This window comes from Suillus discolor (genome assembly GCF_016758755.1).
Source record: "Suillus discolor strain FC423 chromosome Unknown F5147scaffold_61, whole genome shotgun sequence".
NCBI classification, from domain to species: Eukaryota; Fungi; Basidiomycota; class Agaricomycetes; order Boletales; family Suillaceae; genus Suillus; species Suillus discolor.
In genome coordinates, this window is record NW_024541308.1 from 35,374 (window position 1) to 54,069 (window position 18,696).

Below are 18,696 nucleotides of genomic sequence, written 5' to 3' on the forward strand. Positions count from 1 at the left end.
AGTTGGCTTCATATGTGATTACCGTGATTATTCCACATGAGTCATCCAAAGTGGGGCTGTACTATTAACGCCTACTATAGCCTTCGATCAAGTTGTACACACCCTCTGACAACCCTCTGACATTCAATATTCAATATTCAATGTGGTTTTCTTATAGCGCTCGCTGCATCGAATGACTCTATATGGTGTTTGCTCGCCCGACGAACAAGCTGCCGAGAAAAACCGCATGCCACGGAGCAAGGTGAAGGGCCGAATCCGAACCCTAGTGAAAGATACACTTGTGATCCCTTGACGCGGCGGCTTGTCAGGTCTAGTTCAAGTCTGCGAAGAGAATGGCTGTGAAGAATTTGATCGAAATTGCACTAGTAAAGGTTGGTTCCGTTTTATTTGGAGCCATGTGTCATGAACTTGGTGTTACTGACGTCATCTCAATCAGGGCTCCTATAAGTACGTGCTCCCCCGTTATCCTTTCTGCTCCTCTTTCAACACAAACATGCACTTCAGGCGTTCTGTCTATGTTATTCTCTTCATCGGTTCAGCATACGCATCGAGCTGGTTTGGCTCTGAATATGACAAATGGTCCCATTCCGATTTGCACTTCTGGCTTGAAGACCACCACATTAAGGTCCCCTCTCATTTTGATCAATCTCAGCTTCACGACCTCGTAGCGGCGAACTGGGCTTCTCCCCCTCCTCCACCCCCGTCATTTGCTGAACAGTCTCGTGCATACGCTGATGCAAGCAGGCAATGGAGCTATGATAGATATACTCGTGCTCAGCACGCATTCCAGGACTTGCAGGAGAATTCCTTCGACACCTGGGACGAGAGCAAATTGAGAGCATTTCTGCTCGAGCATGGCGTGGTAGCACCTTCTGGACCCCGCGAACAGCTTCTTTTGCTTGCTAAACAGAAGCATCGCTCCTATATCAACGCCGCATCATACTACTCTTCCATTGCATCTGAAACCGCCACTTCCGCATACTCCGATGCTACAGATACATTATACCACGCGTCTAAAAGTGCGAGCAGCGTCGTAGCTCAGGCTACCCATGATGTTGTTCGTGCTTTCGACGACAGCAGGGACTATGTATACTCAGCTTGGGATGATAACTATCTCAGATCTTGGCTCGAAGATCACGGAGTAGTTGAAGCTAGAAAGGCTAGCACCCGCACCGAGCTCACGAAACTCGCCAACGACTATTGTCGTACAGCCGTAGAGCCAGTATGGAACGTCTGGAGCGACTCGTATATGGTATGTATATACCTGCTTCAGAGTTGTGGATTCTGTTGACATATTTTGAAGCGCGAATGGCTAATTTCGCATAACCTTCTTTCACCTTCCGATACTGCATCACGCTCTACCTTACTTGGGGAGATGAAGAAGTATTATTACTCCTCACCCGACAAGGTTTGGAGTGTTTGGTCTGACAGTGAATTGAAGTCTTGGCTCGTCAAGCATGGTCTCCTCAATAGTGACGCACAAAAGAAACGTGATGAACTGGTAAAGATGGTCGAGTCAGTAGTGCGCCTTCATCTTTTGCCAGATCCTAATCACTTTACAGGGACAACTACGCTTCTGCCTCGGACAGCGTATGGGACGCTTGGAACGATTCAGACATTCGTCGATGGCTTTCTCAACACGGATACACTGATGATAGAAACTTTGCACAAAAAAAGCGTGATGAGTTGGTGAGCTTGATCGATAGGCAGTGCGTACCATTCCTCCGACGCGCTTTGATATGTGTTGATATCCTATTTAGATATAACGACGTTTCTACGCGCACTGCTGCATACCTCGTATGGCCGGATGCTCGTTTACGTGCTTACCTTCGCGAGCGTGGTGTCAGCGAAGCTGCACTCCCCACGAATAGACCCGGGTTATTGCGTACGTGTCTAAATTTTCATCTCCTCTATTTGGTGTTTATATATTGCAGAGGAGACTCGCATCCGCTGGGTTCAGACATCTAACCGTGCTGAGACAATCTTCACAAAGCTGAATGAGATTATTAACAGTGGCGTTGGCGCGGTGGAGGATAGATTGGCCAGAATTCTCGAGGTTGGTTTACGTGCGATTGTTTGCTCATTCGAACTAACTCTTCATTAGCTCCTGAGTGGCCATTTGCACTACGCTTCTGAGAAGACTAGTGATGCCCGTGCGTACGCGGAGGATAAGAAAGATAGCGCGTGGCATTGGTGCTCTCAGAAGGGCGATAATGCGAAAGGCAAGAATGCCGATTATGCTGAGTGTGCCAAGAGCAAGCTACAGGAGCAAGGATTTAATGAGAAGGTGAAAGGCGCTGCCGAAAGCATTAAATGGGGCGGGGAGAAGATGAAAAGCGCTGGCGATGAACTCTAGACCGAAAACAAGCGAAGCATGTCCACTGTTCTCCACATATGCATTCAAGACAGTACCTATGTAGTAATTCTGTAACATCGTATCTCGTGTTGTATCTTTCTAAATGAATCTCCAGTCCCGTTGTCGTGGCGTACACTACATAGGGGTATTACATATTAGGAATAAGCAGATGTTTGATGCTATTTGGTGAGATAAGAAATTCACTCAGCATGATTATTTTTGACTTTCAAATCGCAGGAATATGTTGGGGTGATGTATTGATAGGATGTTTCCGGTGCCGGTGAGATCATTACGTTCGTATCTGTGCCTCTGCGTTGTTTGCCAACCTTGCCCTCTTTCACCCCCACTAGGGCAATCATGACGGTAATCGCTCGTTTATATGTGATCCGACACGGGGAGACTGAATGGAACCGTGCAAGAATTATCCAAGGTCAAGCTGATTCCCAGCTCAATGATCTAGGAGAAACTCAGGCCTCTATGACTGGAGAAGCGTTGAAGGCGATCCATTTCGACAAAGCTTTCACGAGCGATCTTTCAAGAGCGTCCAAGGTACGTTTCTTGAGAGGCACTAAGGTTGATCAAATCTAAAATGTACTATGTTGATTGCAGACGGCTGAGATAATTCTGCAGCATCATCCCGATGTCATCTTGGTGAAAGATCAAGATCTGAGAGAGAGGGTAAGTTATGCGTTTGTAACTCCCTGGCAGTGATCCTGAACTCACCGTTATGTGGGTTCTCCTCATAGTTCATGGGGAAGTTACAAGGAACCAAGGGGCCAGCGAACCCAAGTGAACCCTCCCTTGAACCCGTGGAAGCCATGGTCGAGCGATCCGCCGGGTGGTATAATCGCGAGATTGTTCCATACATCTCATCACTTGCCAATAATCCTGACGGAAGATGTCGAAACATTCTGGTTACATCGCACGGATGGCTTATAAAATCATTTTTCAAGTTCATGATAGCGACTGGGGTGTTGGAGTGCACCGAAGATCTGTTAAGAGCTTCTCCAAGAATACCTAATGCTAGTTTATCAGTGGTGGAATATAGCACGATTGGATCTGGATCAGAACAGAGGATTGGGTCTACTGTTGTCCGGTACGGAGATGCCTCACATCTAACCGGGATTCAAATTCTGCAGGACAATGCAGATATGGATGCACTTAAATCGTGATTTTCCATAGCTTTGTTACACATACCAACTTAGATGCATCAGTAAAACCTCACTTTTATTTTTGGTGATGAATCCTAATTTATCCTTATTTTCTCACTTTAACCGGGTTTGAGGAGCCATTGGGGTGACATGAAAGAGATGGCGGAAAATTTGAGAAAAAGGCCACTCGCCCTCTGAATTCTACTTTATTGCTCTTAAAAGTCACTTACTAGGCATTGACCGACAAAAAAAGCAGTAATAATAGCGCAAACAGCGTCACATTGTCCAATACAAAGTACAAAACATTGGTTAAAATGGAGTAAATGGCGATGTGAAGTGTGAAAAAGTGGTCAAAATAGGAAGAAAGGGCAGTGATTGTAAGAGCGAAAATGAATGTAAAACGAAAGAAAAGGAGATTAAAGGATATGAAATGCGGATAATGAAAAACAAAACGAGCAAACCGGAGCGATGGTGGGATAGGCAAAATGCAATGGTTTGAAGACGGGCGCCGCACAATTGGAAACTTGCAGTGAGCAGTGCAGAAATGACATCTATAGAATGATATCAGCTCGTCAATAAAGGAAAAAAAGAATCAATCTTCGTTACCACAGGATGGCGCGGATGTCAACGGCCTCTGAGCCGTCATCATCAGTGCGAAAGTACTTCTGGAGGCCGACACTGCCCGATTTCTTCAGCAATTTCCGAGCCGTTAATGTTGTGGTCCTCATGTAGTCGTCTCCTTTCGCCTTGATAGCAACCACGTATGACGCAGTTACTGATCCCCAGTTGTTGATGGAGAAGGCATTCTCGGTAGTGCTATCCTTGCCGGTGGCCTTGTTGAAGGTCTTCGGTGTCCACAGCTTGCGCTTCATTTGTGCAGGGACCCAGATCTAGGGTGTCCACATCAATGTCAATGGCATTGACACGGAGACGTTTGATGGCGCGCTCGAGCTGTAGAATTATCAGTAATGTTACTTGAATGTACAGAGTACTTACTGAAGCTGCACAAATGCCAATAACACCAGTCATCCCGACGACGGACAGCACATATGTTTTAAGTGCGGGGACTTCAACATGCCCGAGAATGGCGTGAAGATGAGCGGTTGCGAAGAGCTGCAACATGAATGGAGACTGGAAGGCTTGCATCGGGTCTAGGTTTTCCATGTCCTCATAAATGAAAGCGAAGTCCTCCAGAAGCGCGTCAGCAAGTGTTTCTGGATCAGTGTCAGCATTCCTAGTGAAAAAATCCATCATAATAGCCAGTCCCATTGATCCAAAATTGCTGCGCCACTCTGCGAGACGTTGGGTGGCCTGATTGAGATTGTAACCGTTAGTAATAGTGACAGAAAAAAAATGCGACTTACAATGCCAAAGACAGACCCTTGAGCGGTCACCTTGTAATCAAGATCTGATTCTTCTGAATACACGACATCATAAATGGATTGGAGTGCCTTGACCAGAGGAGCGTCTAAGAATTGCCAGAGGTCATTTTGACTCCCGGCCCACAGGTAAAGTGTTGGGAGGAACTGCTTCGGCCACCGTTGATCTTGGCAATGAGGAGGGAGATGATAGTTTCGGTAGCTCGAGCGCGTCTTGTATTGCTTCTCGATCCAATAGCCAGGTGGGGCTGTGAGCGTTAGTTGCGTGGTGCTGGCATCAACGTCCTCTTCAATTTTCACCTTCTTTGCAGGTGGTTGCATCTTTGTGGTGGCCGACTGGGAGACGGCGACGGCAGTCTGTCAGAGAATATAAGTTGTGATAATCATCAATAAAATAAGCTTACTGAAGAGGTCAAACGCACAGCCGTCTTCATTGTATTGGCCATTGCGACAGGGCCTGAAGGGACATCAATAACCTCAACATCTGATGTATCCTCGTAGGGGGTACTCTCCAAGACGAGGGTGGAGGATTTGGTGTCTGCAAGCTTGCGCTTCTTACTCCGACGGAACAAGATTCCATCGCTTAGGCTGCTGTCACTGTCCACCGCCTTGGACATCCTGGCATCTTTGCCCTCAAACAAATTGTCCTCCAGGTCCACCAATGCATTGTCCAGGTCCATCGGTGCGTTGATATCAATATCCTGTAAGTCCTCTGTTGAATACAGCGCATCCTCAGGCATTGCATCTGAGGTAATCTATATAATTGGCTTTGTGCATTAGAATTAGAATTTATTACAAAACATCTAGTACGCACCCTAAGTGAAGACTGCTTCCCCTTCGTCTTTTGAATGAAGGCATCCAAACGTTCCTGAGAATCATCCGACTCGTCATCAAAGCCGCCAACAAGAGCCTTGGGAGCGTCAGATGCATTAGCTAGAGCAGGGGGGGCCTTAGATTTGGAGGACTTGGTAGTTATGGCCAAAACTGATGTAGCGCAGGAACTGGATAAAGCACTGCTTGGTGGCCCATGCGCCAATGACAAAGCTGAGGCAGTGGTACGAGTCTTAGAAGCGCTGGAAGTTTTGAGTAGTTCGGTTGCGTCTGGTGAAATATCAGAAATCCAACCATCAACGCGCTTTATCAATGAAAACTTGGGGTTGGTCCTGAATTTTGAGGTCAAGTTAAGAAAAAAAAGAGTCAATTCAGTCAGCATCAACATCGTGGTTTTGATCGGAACAAAAAGACACACGTCGCGGTAGAAGACTTTCCTTTCTTGTCGCCAACACGTGGCCCCTGAATTAACTCAACCTTTCCTGTGAGTGAGCCTCATGCATTGTTGATTGCGTCCTTCAGAGACGTTTTGACGGCCCTCTGGTTCTTCTTCTTTGTTCCGTCCTCAATGTTGGTGTCCTGGCTGCTTTCTTCTTGGTCCTCGACGCCGGTACCAGCCTTGGGTGAGTCAGTATTCATGATACTAGTAACACCAGCGCTTCCTGCTGCCAGGAGCTTCTTACTGGTTTGGCAGGCACTACTTTTTTCTTGACAGGGCGAGCACGGGGTTTGACTGGCTTTGGTTTAGTCGCCACGCCTTGTTCCTCTGCCTCCTCCATCTCCATCTGCATTGCAGCAAGCCGCTGCAGCCCCTCAACTGCAGCCCGCTCTTGAGCTTGGCGGGCTTCCTCAAGGATTTTGTCGTCCTCTGCTTTCTGGGCCTTGCTACGTTGCGGAACCCGTCCTTGCACTGGCAGGTCTGGCAAGCCCAGGTGTTTGAACTTATTGTCTCGGCGAGTGCGGATTCCCTCAGTGATATCGGACATAATTGCTGACAAGTAGCAGATTAAATGAGTGCTGTGGCAAGCTTGAGATGGGTGAAAAAAATGTCAAGGACAACGTGTAGTTGAAGTTTGACTGCAAATTTGTAAGTTCCTTACTTAAATCAACCCGAAACTTTAAAGATTCAATTCGTCAGTCTAGTCATTTACAGCGTCCTTTGCAACTGGGTCTGCATGTGTACTGAATTGTCCTTAATTGACGTAAGTTTGCCGTCTTTCTTTTCAACTTTGCTGTTTGCTAGAGCTCTCACCTTTCAACGCGCAGATTTCCAAGCTAACATAGGCAATCCTTCCACCTTTGAACGCACAGATTTCCTATTGGTGATTTTTCCTCTTTTCAATGTGCCAGAGCTACTAGTACTGACAATCCTTCACCTTTCAACGCGTGAACCGCCAGAACTAATACTGGCAGTCCTTCCGGTGTGCGAACCACCAGAGCTAATACTGGTAATCCTTCCGCCTTTCAACACGCAGATCTCTGATTGGTGAGTTTTCCACCTTTCAATGTACAAATCGCCAGAACTGAACATCATTCTAGTCTAGTATTGCTGCAATGCCCGATAACATTCCACGGAGTCAACTACGCCGTCGCGACCATAGTTCGCTCCAACTACCATGTAGAAGTTGTCCAAGGTGGTTCAAAACTATTGCCGGGCGAACAAAACATCACATTTCAGCACATCCCATCCCGCCAGTACTACCTCAGGACAACCACCAACGCTCTCCGGAACCCATCATACCAGAGCCCCGTCTGCCAAGCCCACAGCCTCATGTCGACCACGATATCGACATGGATGTGGATGAAGGATATGCCGACTTGGAGCACCAACATCAACCATCGCCTCAACCAAACGTTGATATGGAATTCGTTGGGCCTGGGGATCACCTGTATCAAAACTATCATACGGGTCTCAATGGTAAGTTCATTCGCATGATTCTGTCACTGTGGCTGAATGTGATTACAGCCAGACCATGCAATGCGGATGGTATATTCCTCCTCCCTGGCACTCCACCCCCACCTTTGGAGAACGTAGCAACTGGTGACTGGACACCCTTTCGCAATCGTACAGAATTCGAAACGGCAGAGTTCCTGTATACGCAAAATCAGATGCCGGCAGGTCAAATCAACCGGTTGCTGGATTTATGGGTGTCTACCCTTGCGAAACATGGCGACAAGCCGCCATTCGCAGATCATCGTGATCTGTATGACGTCATCGATAATTCACCATTTGGGGACGTGAATTGGCAAAATTTTACAGTAACTTACGATGGTGAGAGACCTGAAGATGGTACCAAGCCGTGGATGGACGACAAATACGAAGTCTGGTTTCGTGACCCACGTGAAGTCGTGTGCAATATGCTTGCAAATCCAACATACGCCAGTGAAGTAGACTACTGCCCCTATCGAGAATATTCAACCGAGGGCGACAAGCGCCAGTGGAAGGATTTTATGTCTGGTGACTGGGCATGGGATCAGGCAGTAAGTGCAGTCTTCATCTGGTAATGACTGCTAATTCTGTATGTAGGATGAAATAGCTAAGGACCCGAGCACGCTCGGCTCTACGTTTGTCCCTGTCATCCTTGGCAGTGACAAAACGACAGTTTCAGTCGGGACAGGTAATAATGAGTATTATCCGCTATACGCCTCAATTGGGAACATTCGCAACAATGTTCGACGAGCCCATCGTGATGGAGTAGCAGTCATTGGCTTCCTTGCTATGCCGAAAAGTGCGTCATGGTGCGGGCTTCTACGATAATGACTAACTGATTTTTACAGCTACAAAGGAACATGCTACCGAGGCAGTGTTCCGAAAATTCCATCGACAGCTGTTCTATTCGTCACTCTCCAAGATTCTCAACACGCTGAAACCAGGCATGACAACCCCCGAAGTCACTCGTTTTGGAGACGGTCACTACCGTCGGGTTATATACGGACTAGGGCCATACATAGCAGATTATGAGGAGCAAGCGCTGTTAGCATGTATCATGCGTGGTTGGTGCCCTAAGTACGTTTTTGTCATCTAGTATGTATCTTTGTATAAGTTACAATTTTTTTTGCAGATGTATGGCATCTCGCGAGGATCTCGACGAAGATGTGTTACGTCGTTGTCACGAATACACAGAAGCACTCATTCAAGAAGGTTCCTTAGGTGACCTGTGGGATGACTTTGGAATAGTCGGGGAACTTGTAGTATGTGAATCAGCGCACTCCTTGCAGCACCGTTCTTAATGATCTTATTTTAACAGGCATTTACGAACGACTTCCCCAGAGCTGACATCCATCAGATGATCTCACCGGATATTCTCCATCAACTCATCAAAGGAGCATTCAAGGACCACCTCGTCGAATGGGTCGAGAAATACCTCAGACACACGCATACGAAATGAAAGGCGGATCAAATTATGGATGATATTGATTGCAGGTAAGCTTGACCGCATTTAGACTACATAACATTACTCATTGTCTTAGAATTGCCACTGTCGCCTCATTTTCAGGCTTGCGACGATTTCCTCAGGGACGTGGCTTCAAGCAATGGACAGGAGATGATTCGAAGGCCCTGATGAAGGTAATTCATCAATTTAGTCATGCTATGGTCGCAGAACTTATTAATTCTTCAGGTCTACTTGCCTGCCATCGAGGGTCATGTACCCGTAGATGTCGTGCGCACCTTTTGTGCACTTCTCGAATTTTGTTACCTAGTCCGTCGTAACATAATCACAGAAGACACTCTAGTCGAAATCGAAGACGCTCTCTCACGCTTTCACCATTACCATAACATCTTCAGGACGACAGGAGTGGTTCCTACCTTTTCCCTACCTCGTCAACATTCACTCAAGCACTATGTCCAAAACATACGATTGTTTGCTGCACCAAACGGCCTCTGCTCATCGATTACTAAAAACAAGCACATCAAAGCGGTCAAGGAGCCATGGAGACGATCCAGCCGTTATAATGCACTTGGTCAAATACTTGTGACCAACCAACGGCTCGACAAACTTTCCGCAGCATGAGCTGACTTCACACGTCGGGGAATGTTAACTGGTACTTGCCTCTCAGTAACTATGGACGCCTTGGGTGGGTAAACAGTTCGTGAGATATCCTATATACTAATGTGCACAATAGTACCCGCACAGCAGATCAATGAACTTGATGAAAATGTGCCGGCACCACCAGCACCAGCACCAGCACCTCTGCTGATCGGCATCGATGAGGACCTGGAAATTGATGATGGTCCGACGGTTCTACAAATGTCCAGCTGGCAAAAACACGCCGTAAGACTTCTTTTTCTTCCTTTTGAATGTCCTAATAAACTATGTACAGAGGGCAAAAAATGTGCTCAAACTATTCCTGCACTTGCCGAAGAACTCAATATTCCTAGTCTACCTGACCTCCTCAGACGCTTCTTATTCCAACAGTTGCATCCTAAAGATCCTCGTGACCCATCTAATATACCCCTCGCCGAATGTCCCCTCTATCTTAGCAAAATCTCGGTCTTCAATTCCGCATCATCACGATTCTATGCGCCGAGTGATTTGAGCGGGATCGGTGGTATGCGTGTTGAACACATTCGTTCTTGCCCCATCTGGCAGGAACGAGTACCAGCGCCATGACTGTGTTTTCGTCAACACAGACTCCAGTTTGCCTGGCATGCAAGGCCTCGAAGTCGCCCGTGTTCGTGCATTTTTCTCATTCAGGTACCGGGGCAGGTTATATCCCTGCGCTCTAATAAGCTGGTTCGACAAAGTTGGCGACGCCCCAGATGAAGATACAGGAATGTGGATAGTTCGTCCTGGATTTGGAGCAGACAGTGCTCCAGGGTACGCGGTCATTCATATTGACTCTATTTATTGTGCTGCGCATCTTATTCCCATGTATGGCGTGCAATTTGTGCCCCGGGAGCTCAAATTTTATCATTCATATGACGCATTTCAAGCCTACTATGTGAACAAATACGCTGATCACCACGCATTCGAGATTGCATTTTGACTTCACTTTGTTTTGGATACTAGCGTGTAGCTACTTAAACACAATTTGACTATATACTACTATTTTCGTTCTGAACGTGCCTTATTTCCCTTTGCACCGACAATTTCACTTAGCCACTCTGTGGCGCCTTTGAGAAAATTCAGGACACCCAATTAACACTCCTTATATTCATTTTCGCGCCTTAGCGCTGGCGCCAAGGCGGGTAAAGTGAGATAATAGCAGAAAATAAAAGTGAGGTTTTACTGATGTGTTACACTGCGTGAAGTTCTATCATCGTCGATCGGACAACCTCATCGGCAACAATACTGTATGTATTATCTCCTTTTGAGCTGATAGTCTTCATTCTTAGGACTTGTGACATCCCATTGCAGTCGATATCAAGCACGAGGTTCCCAATTGGAGTGTATTAAATGTCAACAGTACTAAGGCCGAGCCACGGCTTTGGCTCGTGGAGATTGATCGGCCTGTCGATCACCGGTCTGACCGGCACCCTTAGACACTGCATCTTCGCCTCTGCTTACCCACAAAATATCCTCGATCGATCGAGGATGTAAACTCTAACTCGGCTCTGACTGTGTTCGCAGAAACTTCGTACAATCCCTCCCCCTCTCCGAGTGTTCTTTCATGCCTCTACCTCGTTTATTGCCAATCATCCTGAGGACGGCTTTGTCCTTGTCCTTGCCCACACCCTAGGAAGACCTTTATGATGTTTCTCCCCTCATCCATCTTCGTTCCCTTTTTTTTTTTTTTTTAATCCAATTTTTTGTCTTTGAGAGTGTAACTCTATGTAAGACAGTACTATCTAGTCTTGGGGGCCCCTGTGCCCCCCCGCACCTCTAGATTCATGAATGCCCCGGTGTGAGGCTTGCCTCCACCGGTCCGCCGTTCCTGCCGCGCGTTTTAGACATGCAATCTTTCGAAGGGAAGGTGACTTTATAAGTATCGCGCAATGGAATAACTGAGTAGGTAAGGTTTTACTGGACGCGTTCTCGGCCGCGAGTGCGACTGGTATAGGAATCGGGTTGAGTGCAAATTACGTAGTAGAGTGGTTTCTCAGGTGGTGGAGAGACCGATTCTGTTGGATTTGACTGATTTCAATGGAGGCCTTGATTCCGTATAGGCGAGTGAATATGATTGGTTTGTGAGATTATAGAGTTGATAGCGAATTATTTGGTTTGTAGCGTGGAGATGTCGGGAAGGAGGATGGTGGTGTCGTATTATGGGGATGGGGTAGCGTATGGTGTTAGACGGGCAGTGTTGCTGGCATTATGTGCGTTCATGTGCGGGTAGGATGATCTGTGACTGAAGTAGTGTCGCGTCTGTCAGTTCGAACGTTTCGATAACATGGATACTTCACCGAATGTGGTTTTCATTCTGCCAGTTGCGTTAATGTATCGTATAAGGTGCAGGGATAGCTTTTTCGTCCGTCTCTTCGTTCCCTTACCACGCCAAAGCCTGGAAAGCACTGTTCCCGAATCCCGACCAACTTTGTCTCCTCCACTCCTCCACTTTCAGCATTTCAGGGTCCGGGGGGTCCTTCGTATAATCCGCCAGTAATCAAAAGGTCTTTGGTGAGGAACCACGCAAGCGACCTTCCCCAGCTGCGACTGAGATTGTTCCTAAAGGAAAGATTATAGTCACAACTGGGGAAAACAGTAGTTGCCCACCTCCCGCATACAATCATATTATCGGCCTGTGAAAGCCCCAGCGCCAGCGCCCAAACGCTTTTACCCTCGCATATTCATGGTTCCCCTCCAAAAAGTCTTGTGTCGCAGTTCCACTTGCACATTGCGCCGTTGAACGAATCATTCGATGTTTTCGTGCTTGTCACTACTTGAAGACAAAATCCCAGATATTATTCTCGTCAAATTGGTGTCACAACCGCCAGTGGATTTCTTGTTGCGCCGAGATGGCCCTTTCCTAAGGTCAGCTTTGCCCGTGGATTTACTAGCTTGTCACAGTTCGGTATTTGTATGTTGTGACCGCGTCGATAGCTATGGGGAACAATTCATCGGGGTTCACTGATATCTCGCTTGGTGTCGATTGTGTCGTTTTTATATGTATCGCAGTTTGATATTCATGATTATTCACCCATGCTAGCTCTGTGAATCATAATATTCAAGGTTAATCTCAACTCTTAACGTTGCTTCTGGTGCCCATTATTTGTGCCCGCTACACATTTTCCATCTTCTAGGTCTATATGCGTCTCGAGCTCTTGCAATCCCGCACACGCAAGGTGATTGCATTGCTTCTCGTGTTTTTGCTATAAAATACTTATCTCATATTAGCATGATATACGGTAACGGGTAACCTAAACCACAAGTGCGACAAGTATTGATGACATGACATATTTCCTGCATGCATTGCCCCTAGACTCTGGACCTGCTGTTTGAGTCCACACCACGTAGTATCAACCGAGTTCCGGAACATCCTTACAGCCTGTCCTCGTAATTTATGTAAGACTTCGTAGAATCAGTTGACCCACACTCGATTTTGGATCTACATATGTTACTTCTGGCTAGATGTCATTTGAGAAGATTGATATGCGATCTGGTCCGAGTATATCAATGTATGTAAGTCCCTCGAGTCCCTTTGACAATATCTTACAACAATATCCTACAGGCGCACACGTCATGAAGTACAACGATACTATATCCTGCTAGCCACCCTATGTTCTATGTAACCCTCGCTACGTGCTCTACAAAATCCAGACCCTCTTGCGAAATCCCCCCCTCCCATACTTCATCATACTCCTCCTCTCCAATATGCTCCATCACGGTCTCCGCATGATGCCCAGAAGAAAACGCGAGATAGCACAGCACTATCGACATCACATCAACTGTGTGATCCGCTGGTGCGACAACGAGTAGCTGGACATTGAAGCGTGGAGGGTGCTTTGGAACGAAGCGACTCGAATACGGCATGATTAGGGAAAGGTAGTCCCGTGCTGCGAGGAGCTGGGAGGCACTGAGCATTGTGCAACCGCTTCTCCCCTCCGGCTGCCTCGGGCACTTGAGTATTAGCTTCTGCACCTTCAAGGCACCTTCTATCATTTCCTCGCTCCTCGAGTCCGATGCTGCAACGTCTTCCACAGGCTCTATTTGCAGGACGTGACTGAAAGGCACCCCAGCTTCCGCACAAAGCGTGTCTACTTCATGTGTGTCGGCTGATGCGACGTACAGACATTCCGTTATGTCTTGGAGGTGATAGCGCCTAGAACAATATTCCAAAGGTGCGTCGTAGTGGATGAAATTATCCCACTCGCGATGCGCACTGCTTGGTGTCGCCTGGGTGGTGGGTGTGTGACCTGTCAAGGGATCATCGGTGGAATGTTCGAATGTTGTTTGAACTGTGAGTCGAACAGAGCGGCGCTCTCGGAGTGGTCGATGTGTTTGGACAGGAAGACGAATATCCAGTGCGGGTGTCGAATCATTCGTTGACATTACTACGATAATTGGAACGAGGTGGGGTGTTTGAAATGTGATGGAGACCGTTGTGCAGATTCACGATCAGGAGATGCTCGCGCATTTTATCCTTTGAGAGGTGTGGAAGTCGTGGCTCTCTGTCCACATCTCAAACATCAAAAAAGTGGAACAATGACCTCTGCCTCGTGAGTACCAGTCGTGTACATGTGTGGAGGAAGTACGGCACCTGGCATACTGTGGATCTGAAGAAAGAGACTCGTACTATCGTCACAAGTATACCATTGGTGCTTAGCAAGGTTAGGTGAATCAAACCGCCACTTCGCCGTCGTTCTTTGATCGATCAAAGCATGTACATATAATTTGGATTACATAATAAAATTATGACATTGGCACCTTCACATCCAGTGCGCCAGTATCGAGTAATTATTAACACCAATTACTTCCTTGTAAATATCGAGCACGACAGTGGGACACTCACGACTAATCTGCTCTGCTAGTGGCACGCTTTGTCCTTCCAAAAACTATGGCTTTATCCTCCTCATCTACAAAAGACTACGAGATATTCATGTCCACGGTCCAGAAGCCGCCCGAACCAGAGCAAAGCTTTGAGGTGCGTCACCACATTTATTTTCCATCGCTCCTACTCAATGTACTACACCATCATCAGGAGGTACGCGTGAAGGACTACATCAAAGCATACACTGCGACCGGTCGACCACCAGTACCAGTCCCAGAAGTACCAACTACCCCAAATGCCAGATATGCGCTCGGCTTGCCACCGATATTTTCTCCCATTCCAATAGAATCGACTCCGAGCATCAGCCCCACAAGCATTGCAGCAGAGAAAGCCATAACAAACACCAGTGATCTACCCACCATCCAAGTATTTCAGGCGACTAAGACACCAATCGAAGGGCAATTCCAGAGCATCACAGCACAGCCTACTTTCAGTTTTTTCTCCTATGAGGTATGTATCCACAATATCGCGCACCCGCGGCCTATTTTTCTTCACTGCTCCAGCCACCGACTCAGGAATATTGACGACCGCCTATCGAATCCAGGAATTGCGGCTTTATGCATATCTTTCAGGGAACATCATGCCTCCGACCCCACTTCCATCGGAGATCCCCTCTTTGGACAATGCGCCAACACAGGTCATCCATCCATTTTACGCCAACGACTCAGCAGCAACTGCGTTCGCACGCCCTAGCATAGGCCCTGATGCTCCAGATGCATATATGAGCATCACGGCGTCTCTCAAATTCGACAAACATTCGTTCGAGGTATATCTTCTTATTTTTGACGTATTCCGTGCGGATGCTCTCATCTTGGCTTTAGGAACTACGGCTAGCATATCGTCTTGCTGGCAAGGAGCTTACCTCATTCGAAATTTCTACTCGTGGTTTGCTACAGTGGGAGACAAAAGATGGTTTTGGTAACCGCCTTCGCCCAGGGTAATTTTTTTGTGTGGTAGATGTTTGGTTACACTTCGATTTTACCGCTAAGCCGCACAAATTTTCAATGCCCGATTGATCAGTTGATTATTGTTTGTATCACTTGTATAGCGTATACCATCATCGTTTCGCGCTTCGTACTTGTACAACTTGTACCACAGAATGTTGTTGTTCTGGGTAATGTTCGAGAAGTCTAATGTACACAACATGTATTCGAGCCAAATCGAGGTTTTCGGGGGGTGTATTGATCAATCCATATGCATCATCCAGTCCTCTGCTTGCACCGTGACTTGTTCAACATGTGTAGATCTTCCAGATTAGTACAGGTCGACGTGGGTGCTTGTCAACCGAATATTTAATGATCCTTCGAACGTTACATAGGTAGACCGTGTGCCAAAGCTGTTTAATCAATGGAAATGCTAAATGGACAAGAGAATTCGTTAACTGAGCACAAAGGCCGGAATGAGTACCACGGGGAAAATTATTATCTTGAAGTCGGATCCCGTGAAAAGCCAAGCAGTCTCGCAGGGACGCAAAGCGCTGCACAAAGCGGTCGCTACGAAGCCAGACATGAGTACTCGATGTCGCTAACAATGTCAACTGAACACGGTACGTGAACTTGATTGTTGTCGCCAACCTTTCGCCAACACGCTTTTCCTTAGGTACGCGCAGATTGCCGACGCTGAAGTCAGTCATATGACCCTATGACTCCCACCTGCTAGGCCCAAGGTACTTAGTGTCACAGGGCCTGCCCGTGTGCCTCTGGTACTGCTCAATTCTCTGCGCCTCGGGAACGTCCGTGCGCTTGCGCAAAATACACGGCAGGTTGGCAACTCAATAGACGTCCCACTCACGATCGGAAATCACGAGTGACACGGAGCGGGGCGAGACGCAGTTTTATTGGTGGCGAGAAGAACCAGAAGCCACGACGACGGAGACAACAGAGAGTATTGCGAAGCAAGAAGGGAGCACAACGAAAACTGAGATAGCCGCAGCGAGGTCGATTCGTGCTGACAAGCCTCCCTAGTCCGAATATGATCGTCGGAGCTCACAGAGATTTTTTTTTGCCGATTGTGTACTGTACTGCAAACATTGATGGTGAGCATCTGGTAAATTATATGTAGAAGGGAGTATGTTATGAGAGTAGAAGGATCATCGACTTCATTGTCCAACCATAAAAACGTGATTATATAATATCCAGGCAGGACTTCTAGCACTCACGTTCAGTTCAAGCCACCATGTTCATCTCAGCCTTCAATTCGACTTACCAGCCCCTTCTACAGCTACGAGGTGGAGGTACACTTTAACTTCGAACATGGTTGTCCGTGAATTTTGTAGATTAACACCAATCATGTGCATGAACACTTGAAAATTGATAAGAACATATTGCAATAAATAACTACAAAAAACCGCTGGCTGGAAGTAAACCTGAGCCTTCAGCACAAATACGGTCTGGAAAGTAATTGAGGCGCAAAGGCTGGGCATGACGAAGGAAAAAGATTGAAGCCTTCATCCTGGAAATAGCCTACGTGTGAACGAAGTAAAAACTCAACAAATATGGATGAGAACAACTTCTTCAGGTACTACTTAAGTAGCCCGCATGTCCAAGCTTCCTCCCAATCAAAGAAAACAGTGAACTGGATGGGAGAATACCCTAACTTGGTACGAACACCGATGGACACAACACGCCCTTCCCCACTCTCGATGTAAGCGCTTATGTCCTTGGGCTCCCAGTAGGCCGAGCGTGGGGGATCGAACAACGTCAACAATTCGACATCCACGTTCTCCTCGCTCAGACACGTCTTGGCAGCGACCGTGAGCACGATTCGCGGCAGCACCAGCGAAACTGTTTGAAGGTGTTTGAACGATTCCCATGGGACGCTTGTCATCCACTCAGGCAGTGGGTATTTCCGATATTCTAAATCGTCAAAGCAGAGATCATAGGTAGGGAGTAGATGAGTTTGTGCTCTTGCGGGGGAGAGGAAGGATAGGCGAGAAATGGATGCGAGGAAAGCGGATCCCTCGGCAGTGCTTGTGAGAGGGCGCCATCGATTGAATTCTCCCACTAACGTCAAATTTTTGATGCGCCAAGGTGGAGGAACACGGACTGGGTCGTTCGTGTTGACATGGGAACTCCATGCGGACTCGAGGCAGCCATAGAGAAGCCACAGACTTTCAAAGTCTAGTGCGAGGGAGGGTGCGGATAGCACCACCGGCGCCAGTAGGCTGAAGTCAACATCACGCTCAGACGTGGTGGATGAGGCAAAGCTGCTATGCACGGGAGCTTGTGGGGGAGGTTCGCAGATTTGTCCAAACCAAATCCTGTCTATGCGACCAGCGTAATCGAAACGGAGGTCATTTTCTTGTAGAGAGAATATTTGCTGCATGCGTAGAGCACGGACGAAAGCCGTTACATTGTTGTATTCCGGGAGCAATATTGTGCGTAGAAGTTCGGGAAGGACTGTGCGTCTGACAACTTTGGAGACGCGGCATAGTGAGAGGGCGGATGCATATGGATTCTTTGGTACATCGTCGCTAGTTTTGACGAAAGTAGGTCTCGCGGCGTGTGCAAAGATGAGAAGGACGAGCTCCGTCGAAAGATTCCCAAACGGAAATGGGGAAGTAGCTTGCATGATGGGAAAGAAGGGTGTGAAGCTGGTTAGATGATGTATAAATTTATGTTGAGACGCACCTTATATACCAAGATGATCCATATGTGGATTGTGGTCCGGGATAAAAAGGGCGTTGAACGCCAAGGTCCACAGTCACTGCGGCGCACATTGTCCACAGCGGAGATATGCCAGCGCATCCTGAGGCAAATGTAGTCTACGTAAATTCATTGTTCCATTCGAGTGCTCAAGTGCAGTGCGCTGTGGCTCCGTGGAATTTACTTACTTATCAGTGTCCACGAGAAAATTCCTGTTCAACTTGAATAGGGTGCAGGCTGGCCTTGATATCAAAGTCACTGGCTGAAATAGGAAGGGCCTAGCACAATCTTCCGTAATCATTAGACTTCGTTTACAACCTAATGAGGCCTTCCCTTTGTACGTACTCCCACTCGCCACTGCCAGTGAAAGCGTTTCACAAACCTTCTGAAACACACGGACCTAA

General features: G+C 47.3%; 8 protein-coding genes across 8 annotated transcripts; 5 read left to right on the plus strand and 3 right to left on the minus strand.

The window, feature by feature from the left end:
• The first annotated feature begins 482 nt into the window (after window positions 1-482).
• F5147DRAFT_713759 (uncharacterized protein) lies at window positions 483-2,538 on the plus strand. The gene is made up of 6 exons (XM_041438423.1): window positions 483-1,252; window positions 1,304-1,515; window positions 1,563-1,709; window positions 1,761-1,885; window positions 1,935-2,056; window positions 2,105-2,538. The coding sequence occupies exons 1-6, from the start codon at window positions 494-496 to the stop codon at window positions 2,354-2,356; spliced, it is 1,617 nt and encodes a 538-aa protein (XP_041288853.1). The 5' UTR covers window positions 483-493; the 3' UTR covers window positions 2,357-2,538.
• Window positions 2,539-2,592: 54 nt separating this feature from the next.
• Window positions 2,593-3,630, plus strand: F5147DRAFT_713764 (phosphoglycerate mutase-like protein). The gene is made up of 3 exons (XM_041438424.1): window positions 2,593-2,905; window positions 2,966-3,034; window positions 3,103-3,630. Exons 1-3 carry the CDS (start codon window positions 2,714-2,716, stop codon window positions 3,526-3,528), a joined length of 687 nt encoding a protein of 228 aa, XP_041288854.1. The 5' UTR covers window positions 2,593-2,713; the 3' UTR covers window positions 3,529-3,630.
• A 479-nt stretch (window positions 3,631-4,109) lies between these two features.
• On the minus strand, window positions 4,110-6,703 carry F5147DRAFT_777628 (uncharacterized protein; the record flags this gene model as incomplete). The annotated part of the gene is made up of 9 exons (XM_041442006.1): window positions 4,110-4,397; window positions 4,432-4,458; window positions 4,504-4,818; window positions 4,872-5,243; window positions 5,309-5,641; window positions 5,701-6,049; window positions 6,136-6,194; window positions 6,252-6,335; window positions 6,401-6,703. The coding sequence occupies 9 exons, from the start codon at window positions 6,701-6,703 to the stop codon at window positions 4,110-4,112; spliced, it is 2,130 nt and encodes a 709-aa protein (XP_041288855.1).
• Window positions 6,704-7,649: 946 nt separating this feature from the next.
• On the plus strand, window positions 7,650-10,706 carry F5147DRAFT_754784 (uncharacterized protein; the record flags this gene model as incomplete). The annotated part of the gene is made up of 11 exons (XM_041440302.1): window positions 7,650-8,198; window positions 8,245-8,446; window positions 8,496-8,724; window positions 8,780-8,909; window positions 8,966-9,070; window positions 9,110-9,141; window positions 9,189-9,285; window positions 9,338-9,680; window positions 9,732-9,794; window positions 10,041-10,289; window positions 10,351-10,706. 11 exons carry the CDS (start codon window positions 7,650-7,652, stop codon window positions 10,704-10,706), a joined length of 2,355 nt encoding a protein of 784 aa, XP_041288856.1.
• Window positions 10,707-11,463: 757 nt separating this feature from the next.
• F5147DRAFT_713771 (uncharacterized protein) lies at window positions 11,464-12,719 on the plus strand. Its single transcript, XM_041438425.1, is given in 4 exon segments — window positions 11,464-12,102; window positions 12,122-12,196; window positions 12,222-12,321; window positions 12,409-12,719. 4 exon segments carry the CDS (start codon window positions 12,051-12,053, stop codon window positions 12,542-12,544), a joined length of 363 nt encoding a protein of 120 aa, XP_041288857.1. The 5' UTR covers window positions 11,464-12,050; the 3' UTR covers window positions 12,545-12,719.
• Window positions 12,720-13,258: 539 nt separating this feature from the next.
• On the minus strand, window positions 13,259-14,449 carry F5147DRAFT_358415 (uncharacterized protein). The gene is made up of 2 exons (XM_041429372.1): window positions 14,358-14,449; window positions 13,259-14,309 (listed from the first exon to the last, which is right to left on the minus strand). The coding sequence occupies exon 2, from the start codon at window positions 14,147-14,149 to the stop codon at window positions 13,382-13,384; it is 768 nt and encodes a 255-aa protein (XP_041288858.1). The 5' UTR covers window positions 14,150-14,309; window positions 14,358-14,449; the 3' UTR covers window positions 13,259-13,381.
• Window positions 14,450-14,523: 74 nt separating this feature from the next.
• Window positions 14,524-15,884, plus strand: F5147DRAFT_713779 (uncharacterized protein). Its single transcript, XM_041438426.1, has 4 exons — window positions 14,524-14,741; window positions 14,799-15,098; window positions 15,193-15,414; window positions 15,470-15,884. The coding sequence occupies exons 1-4, from the start codon at window positions 14,655-14,657 to the stop codon at window positions 15,587-15,589; spliced, it is 729 nt and encodes a 242-aa protein (XP_041288859.1). The 5' UTR covers window positions 14,524-14,654; the 3' UTR covers window positions 15,590-15,884.
• A 1,071-nt stretch (window positions 15,885-16,955) lies between these two features.
• On the minus strand, window positions 16,956-18,544 carry F5147DRAFT_640875 (uncharacterized protein). The gene is made up of 2 exons (XM_041433045.1): window positions 18,479-18,544; window positions 16,956-18,392 (listed from the first exon to the last, which is right to left on the minus strand). The coding sequence occupies exon 2, from the start codon at window positions 18,216-18,218 to the stop codon at window positions 17,169-17,171; it is 1,050 nt and encodes a 349-aa protein (XP_041288860.1). The 5' UTR covers window positions 18,219-18,392; window positions 18,479-18,544; the 3' UTR covers window positions 16,956-17,168.
• Window positions 18,545-18,696: the final 152 nt, after the last annotated feature.

What these genes read in the sequence shown, in the direction of transcription:
- F5147DRAFT_713764 (XM_041438424.1), top strand. Translation starts at nt 2,714, where the DNA reads ATGACGGTAATCGCTCGTTTATATGTGATCCGACACGGGGAGACTGAA. An exon ending in ATCTTTCAAGAGCGTCCAAG is followed by an intron (nt 2,906 to 2,965) that starts GTACGTTTCTTG and finishes TGTTGATTGCAG; the next exon opens with ACGGCTGAGATAATTCTGCA. An exon ending in ATCAAGATCTGAGAGAGAGG is followed by an intron (nt 3,035 to 3,102) that starts GTAAGTTATGCG and finishes TTCTCCTCATAG; the next exon opens with TTCATGGGGAAGTTACAAGG.
- F5147DRAFT_713759 (XM_041438423.1), top strand. Translation starts at nt 494, where the DNA reads ATGCACTTCAGGCGTTCTGTCTATGTTATTCTCTTCATCGGTTCAGCA. An exon ending in TCTGGAGCGACTCGTATATG is followed by an intron (nt 1,253 to 1,303) that starts GTATGTATATAC and finishes CATATTTTGAAG; the next exon opens with CGCGAATGGCTAATTTCGCA. An exon ending in GAATAGACCCGGGTTATTGC is followed by an intron (nt 1,886 to 1,934) that starts GTACGTGTCTAA and finishes TATATATTGCAG; the next exon opens with AGGAGACTCGCATCCGCTGG.
- F5147DRAFT_358415 (XM_041429372.1), bottom strand. Translation starts at nt 14,149, where the DNA reads ATGTCAACGAATGATTCGACACCCGCACTGGATATTCGTCTTCCTGTC.
- F5147DRAFT_713771 (XM_041438425.1), top strand. Translation starts at nt 12,051, where the DNA reads ATGGATACTTCACCGAATGTGGTTTTCATTCTGCCAGTTGCGTTAATG. An exon ending in CCCGAATCCCGACCAACTTT is followed by an intron (nt 12,197 to 12,221) that starts GTCTCCTCCACT and finishes CTCCACTTTCAG; the next exon opens with CATTTCAGGGTCCGGGGGGT. An exon ending in CCCCAGCTGCGACTGAGATT is followed by an intron (nt 12,322 to 12,408) that starts GTTCCTAAAGGA and finishes GGCCTGTGAAAG; the next exon opens with CCCCAGCGCCAGCGCCCAAA.
- F5147DRAFT_713779 (XM_041438426.1), top strand. Translation starts at nt 14,655, where the DNA reads ATGGCTTTATCCTCCTCATCTACAAAAGACTACGAGATATTCATGTCC. An exon ending in AACCAGAGCAAAGCTTTGAG is followed by an intron (nt 14,742 to 14,798) that starts GTGCGTCACCAC and finishes CACCATCATCAG; the next exon opens with GAGGTACGCGTGAAGGACTA. An exon ending in TCGACAAACATTCGTTCGAG is followed by an intron (nt 15,415 to 15,469) that starts GTATATCTTCTT and finishes TCTTGGCTTTAG; the next exon opens with GAACTACGGCTAGCATATCG.
- F5147DRAFT_640875 (XM_041433045.1), bottom strand. Translation starts at nt 18,218, where the DNA reads ATGCAAGCTACTTCCCCATTTCCGTTTGGGAATCTTTCGACGGAGCTC.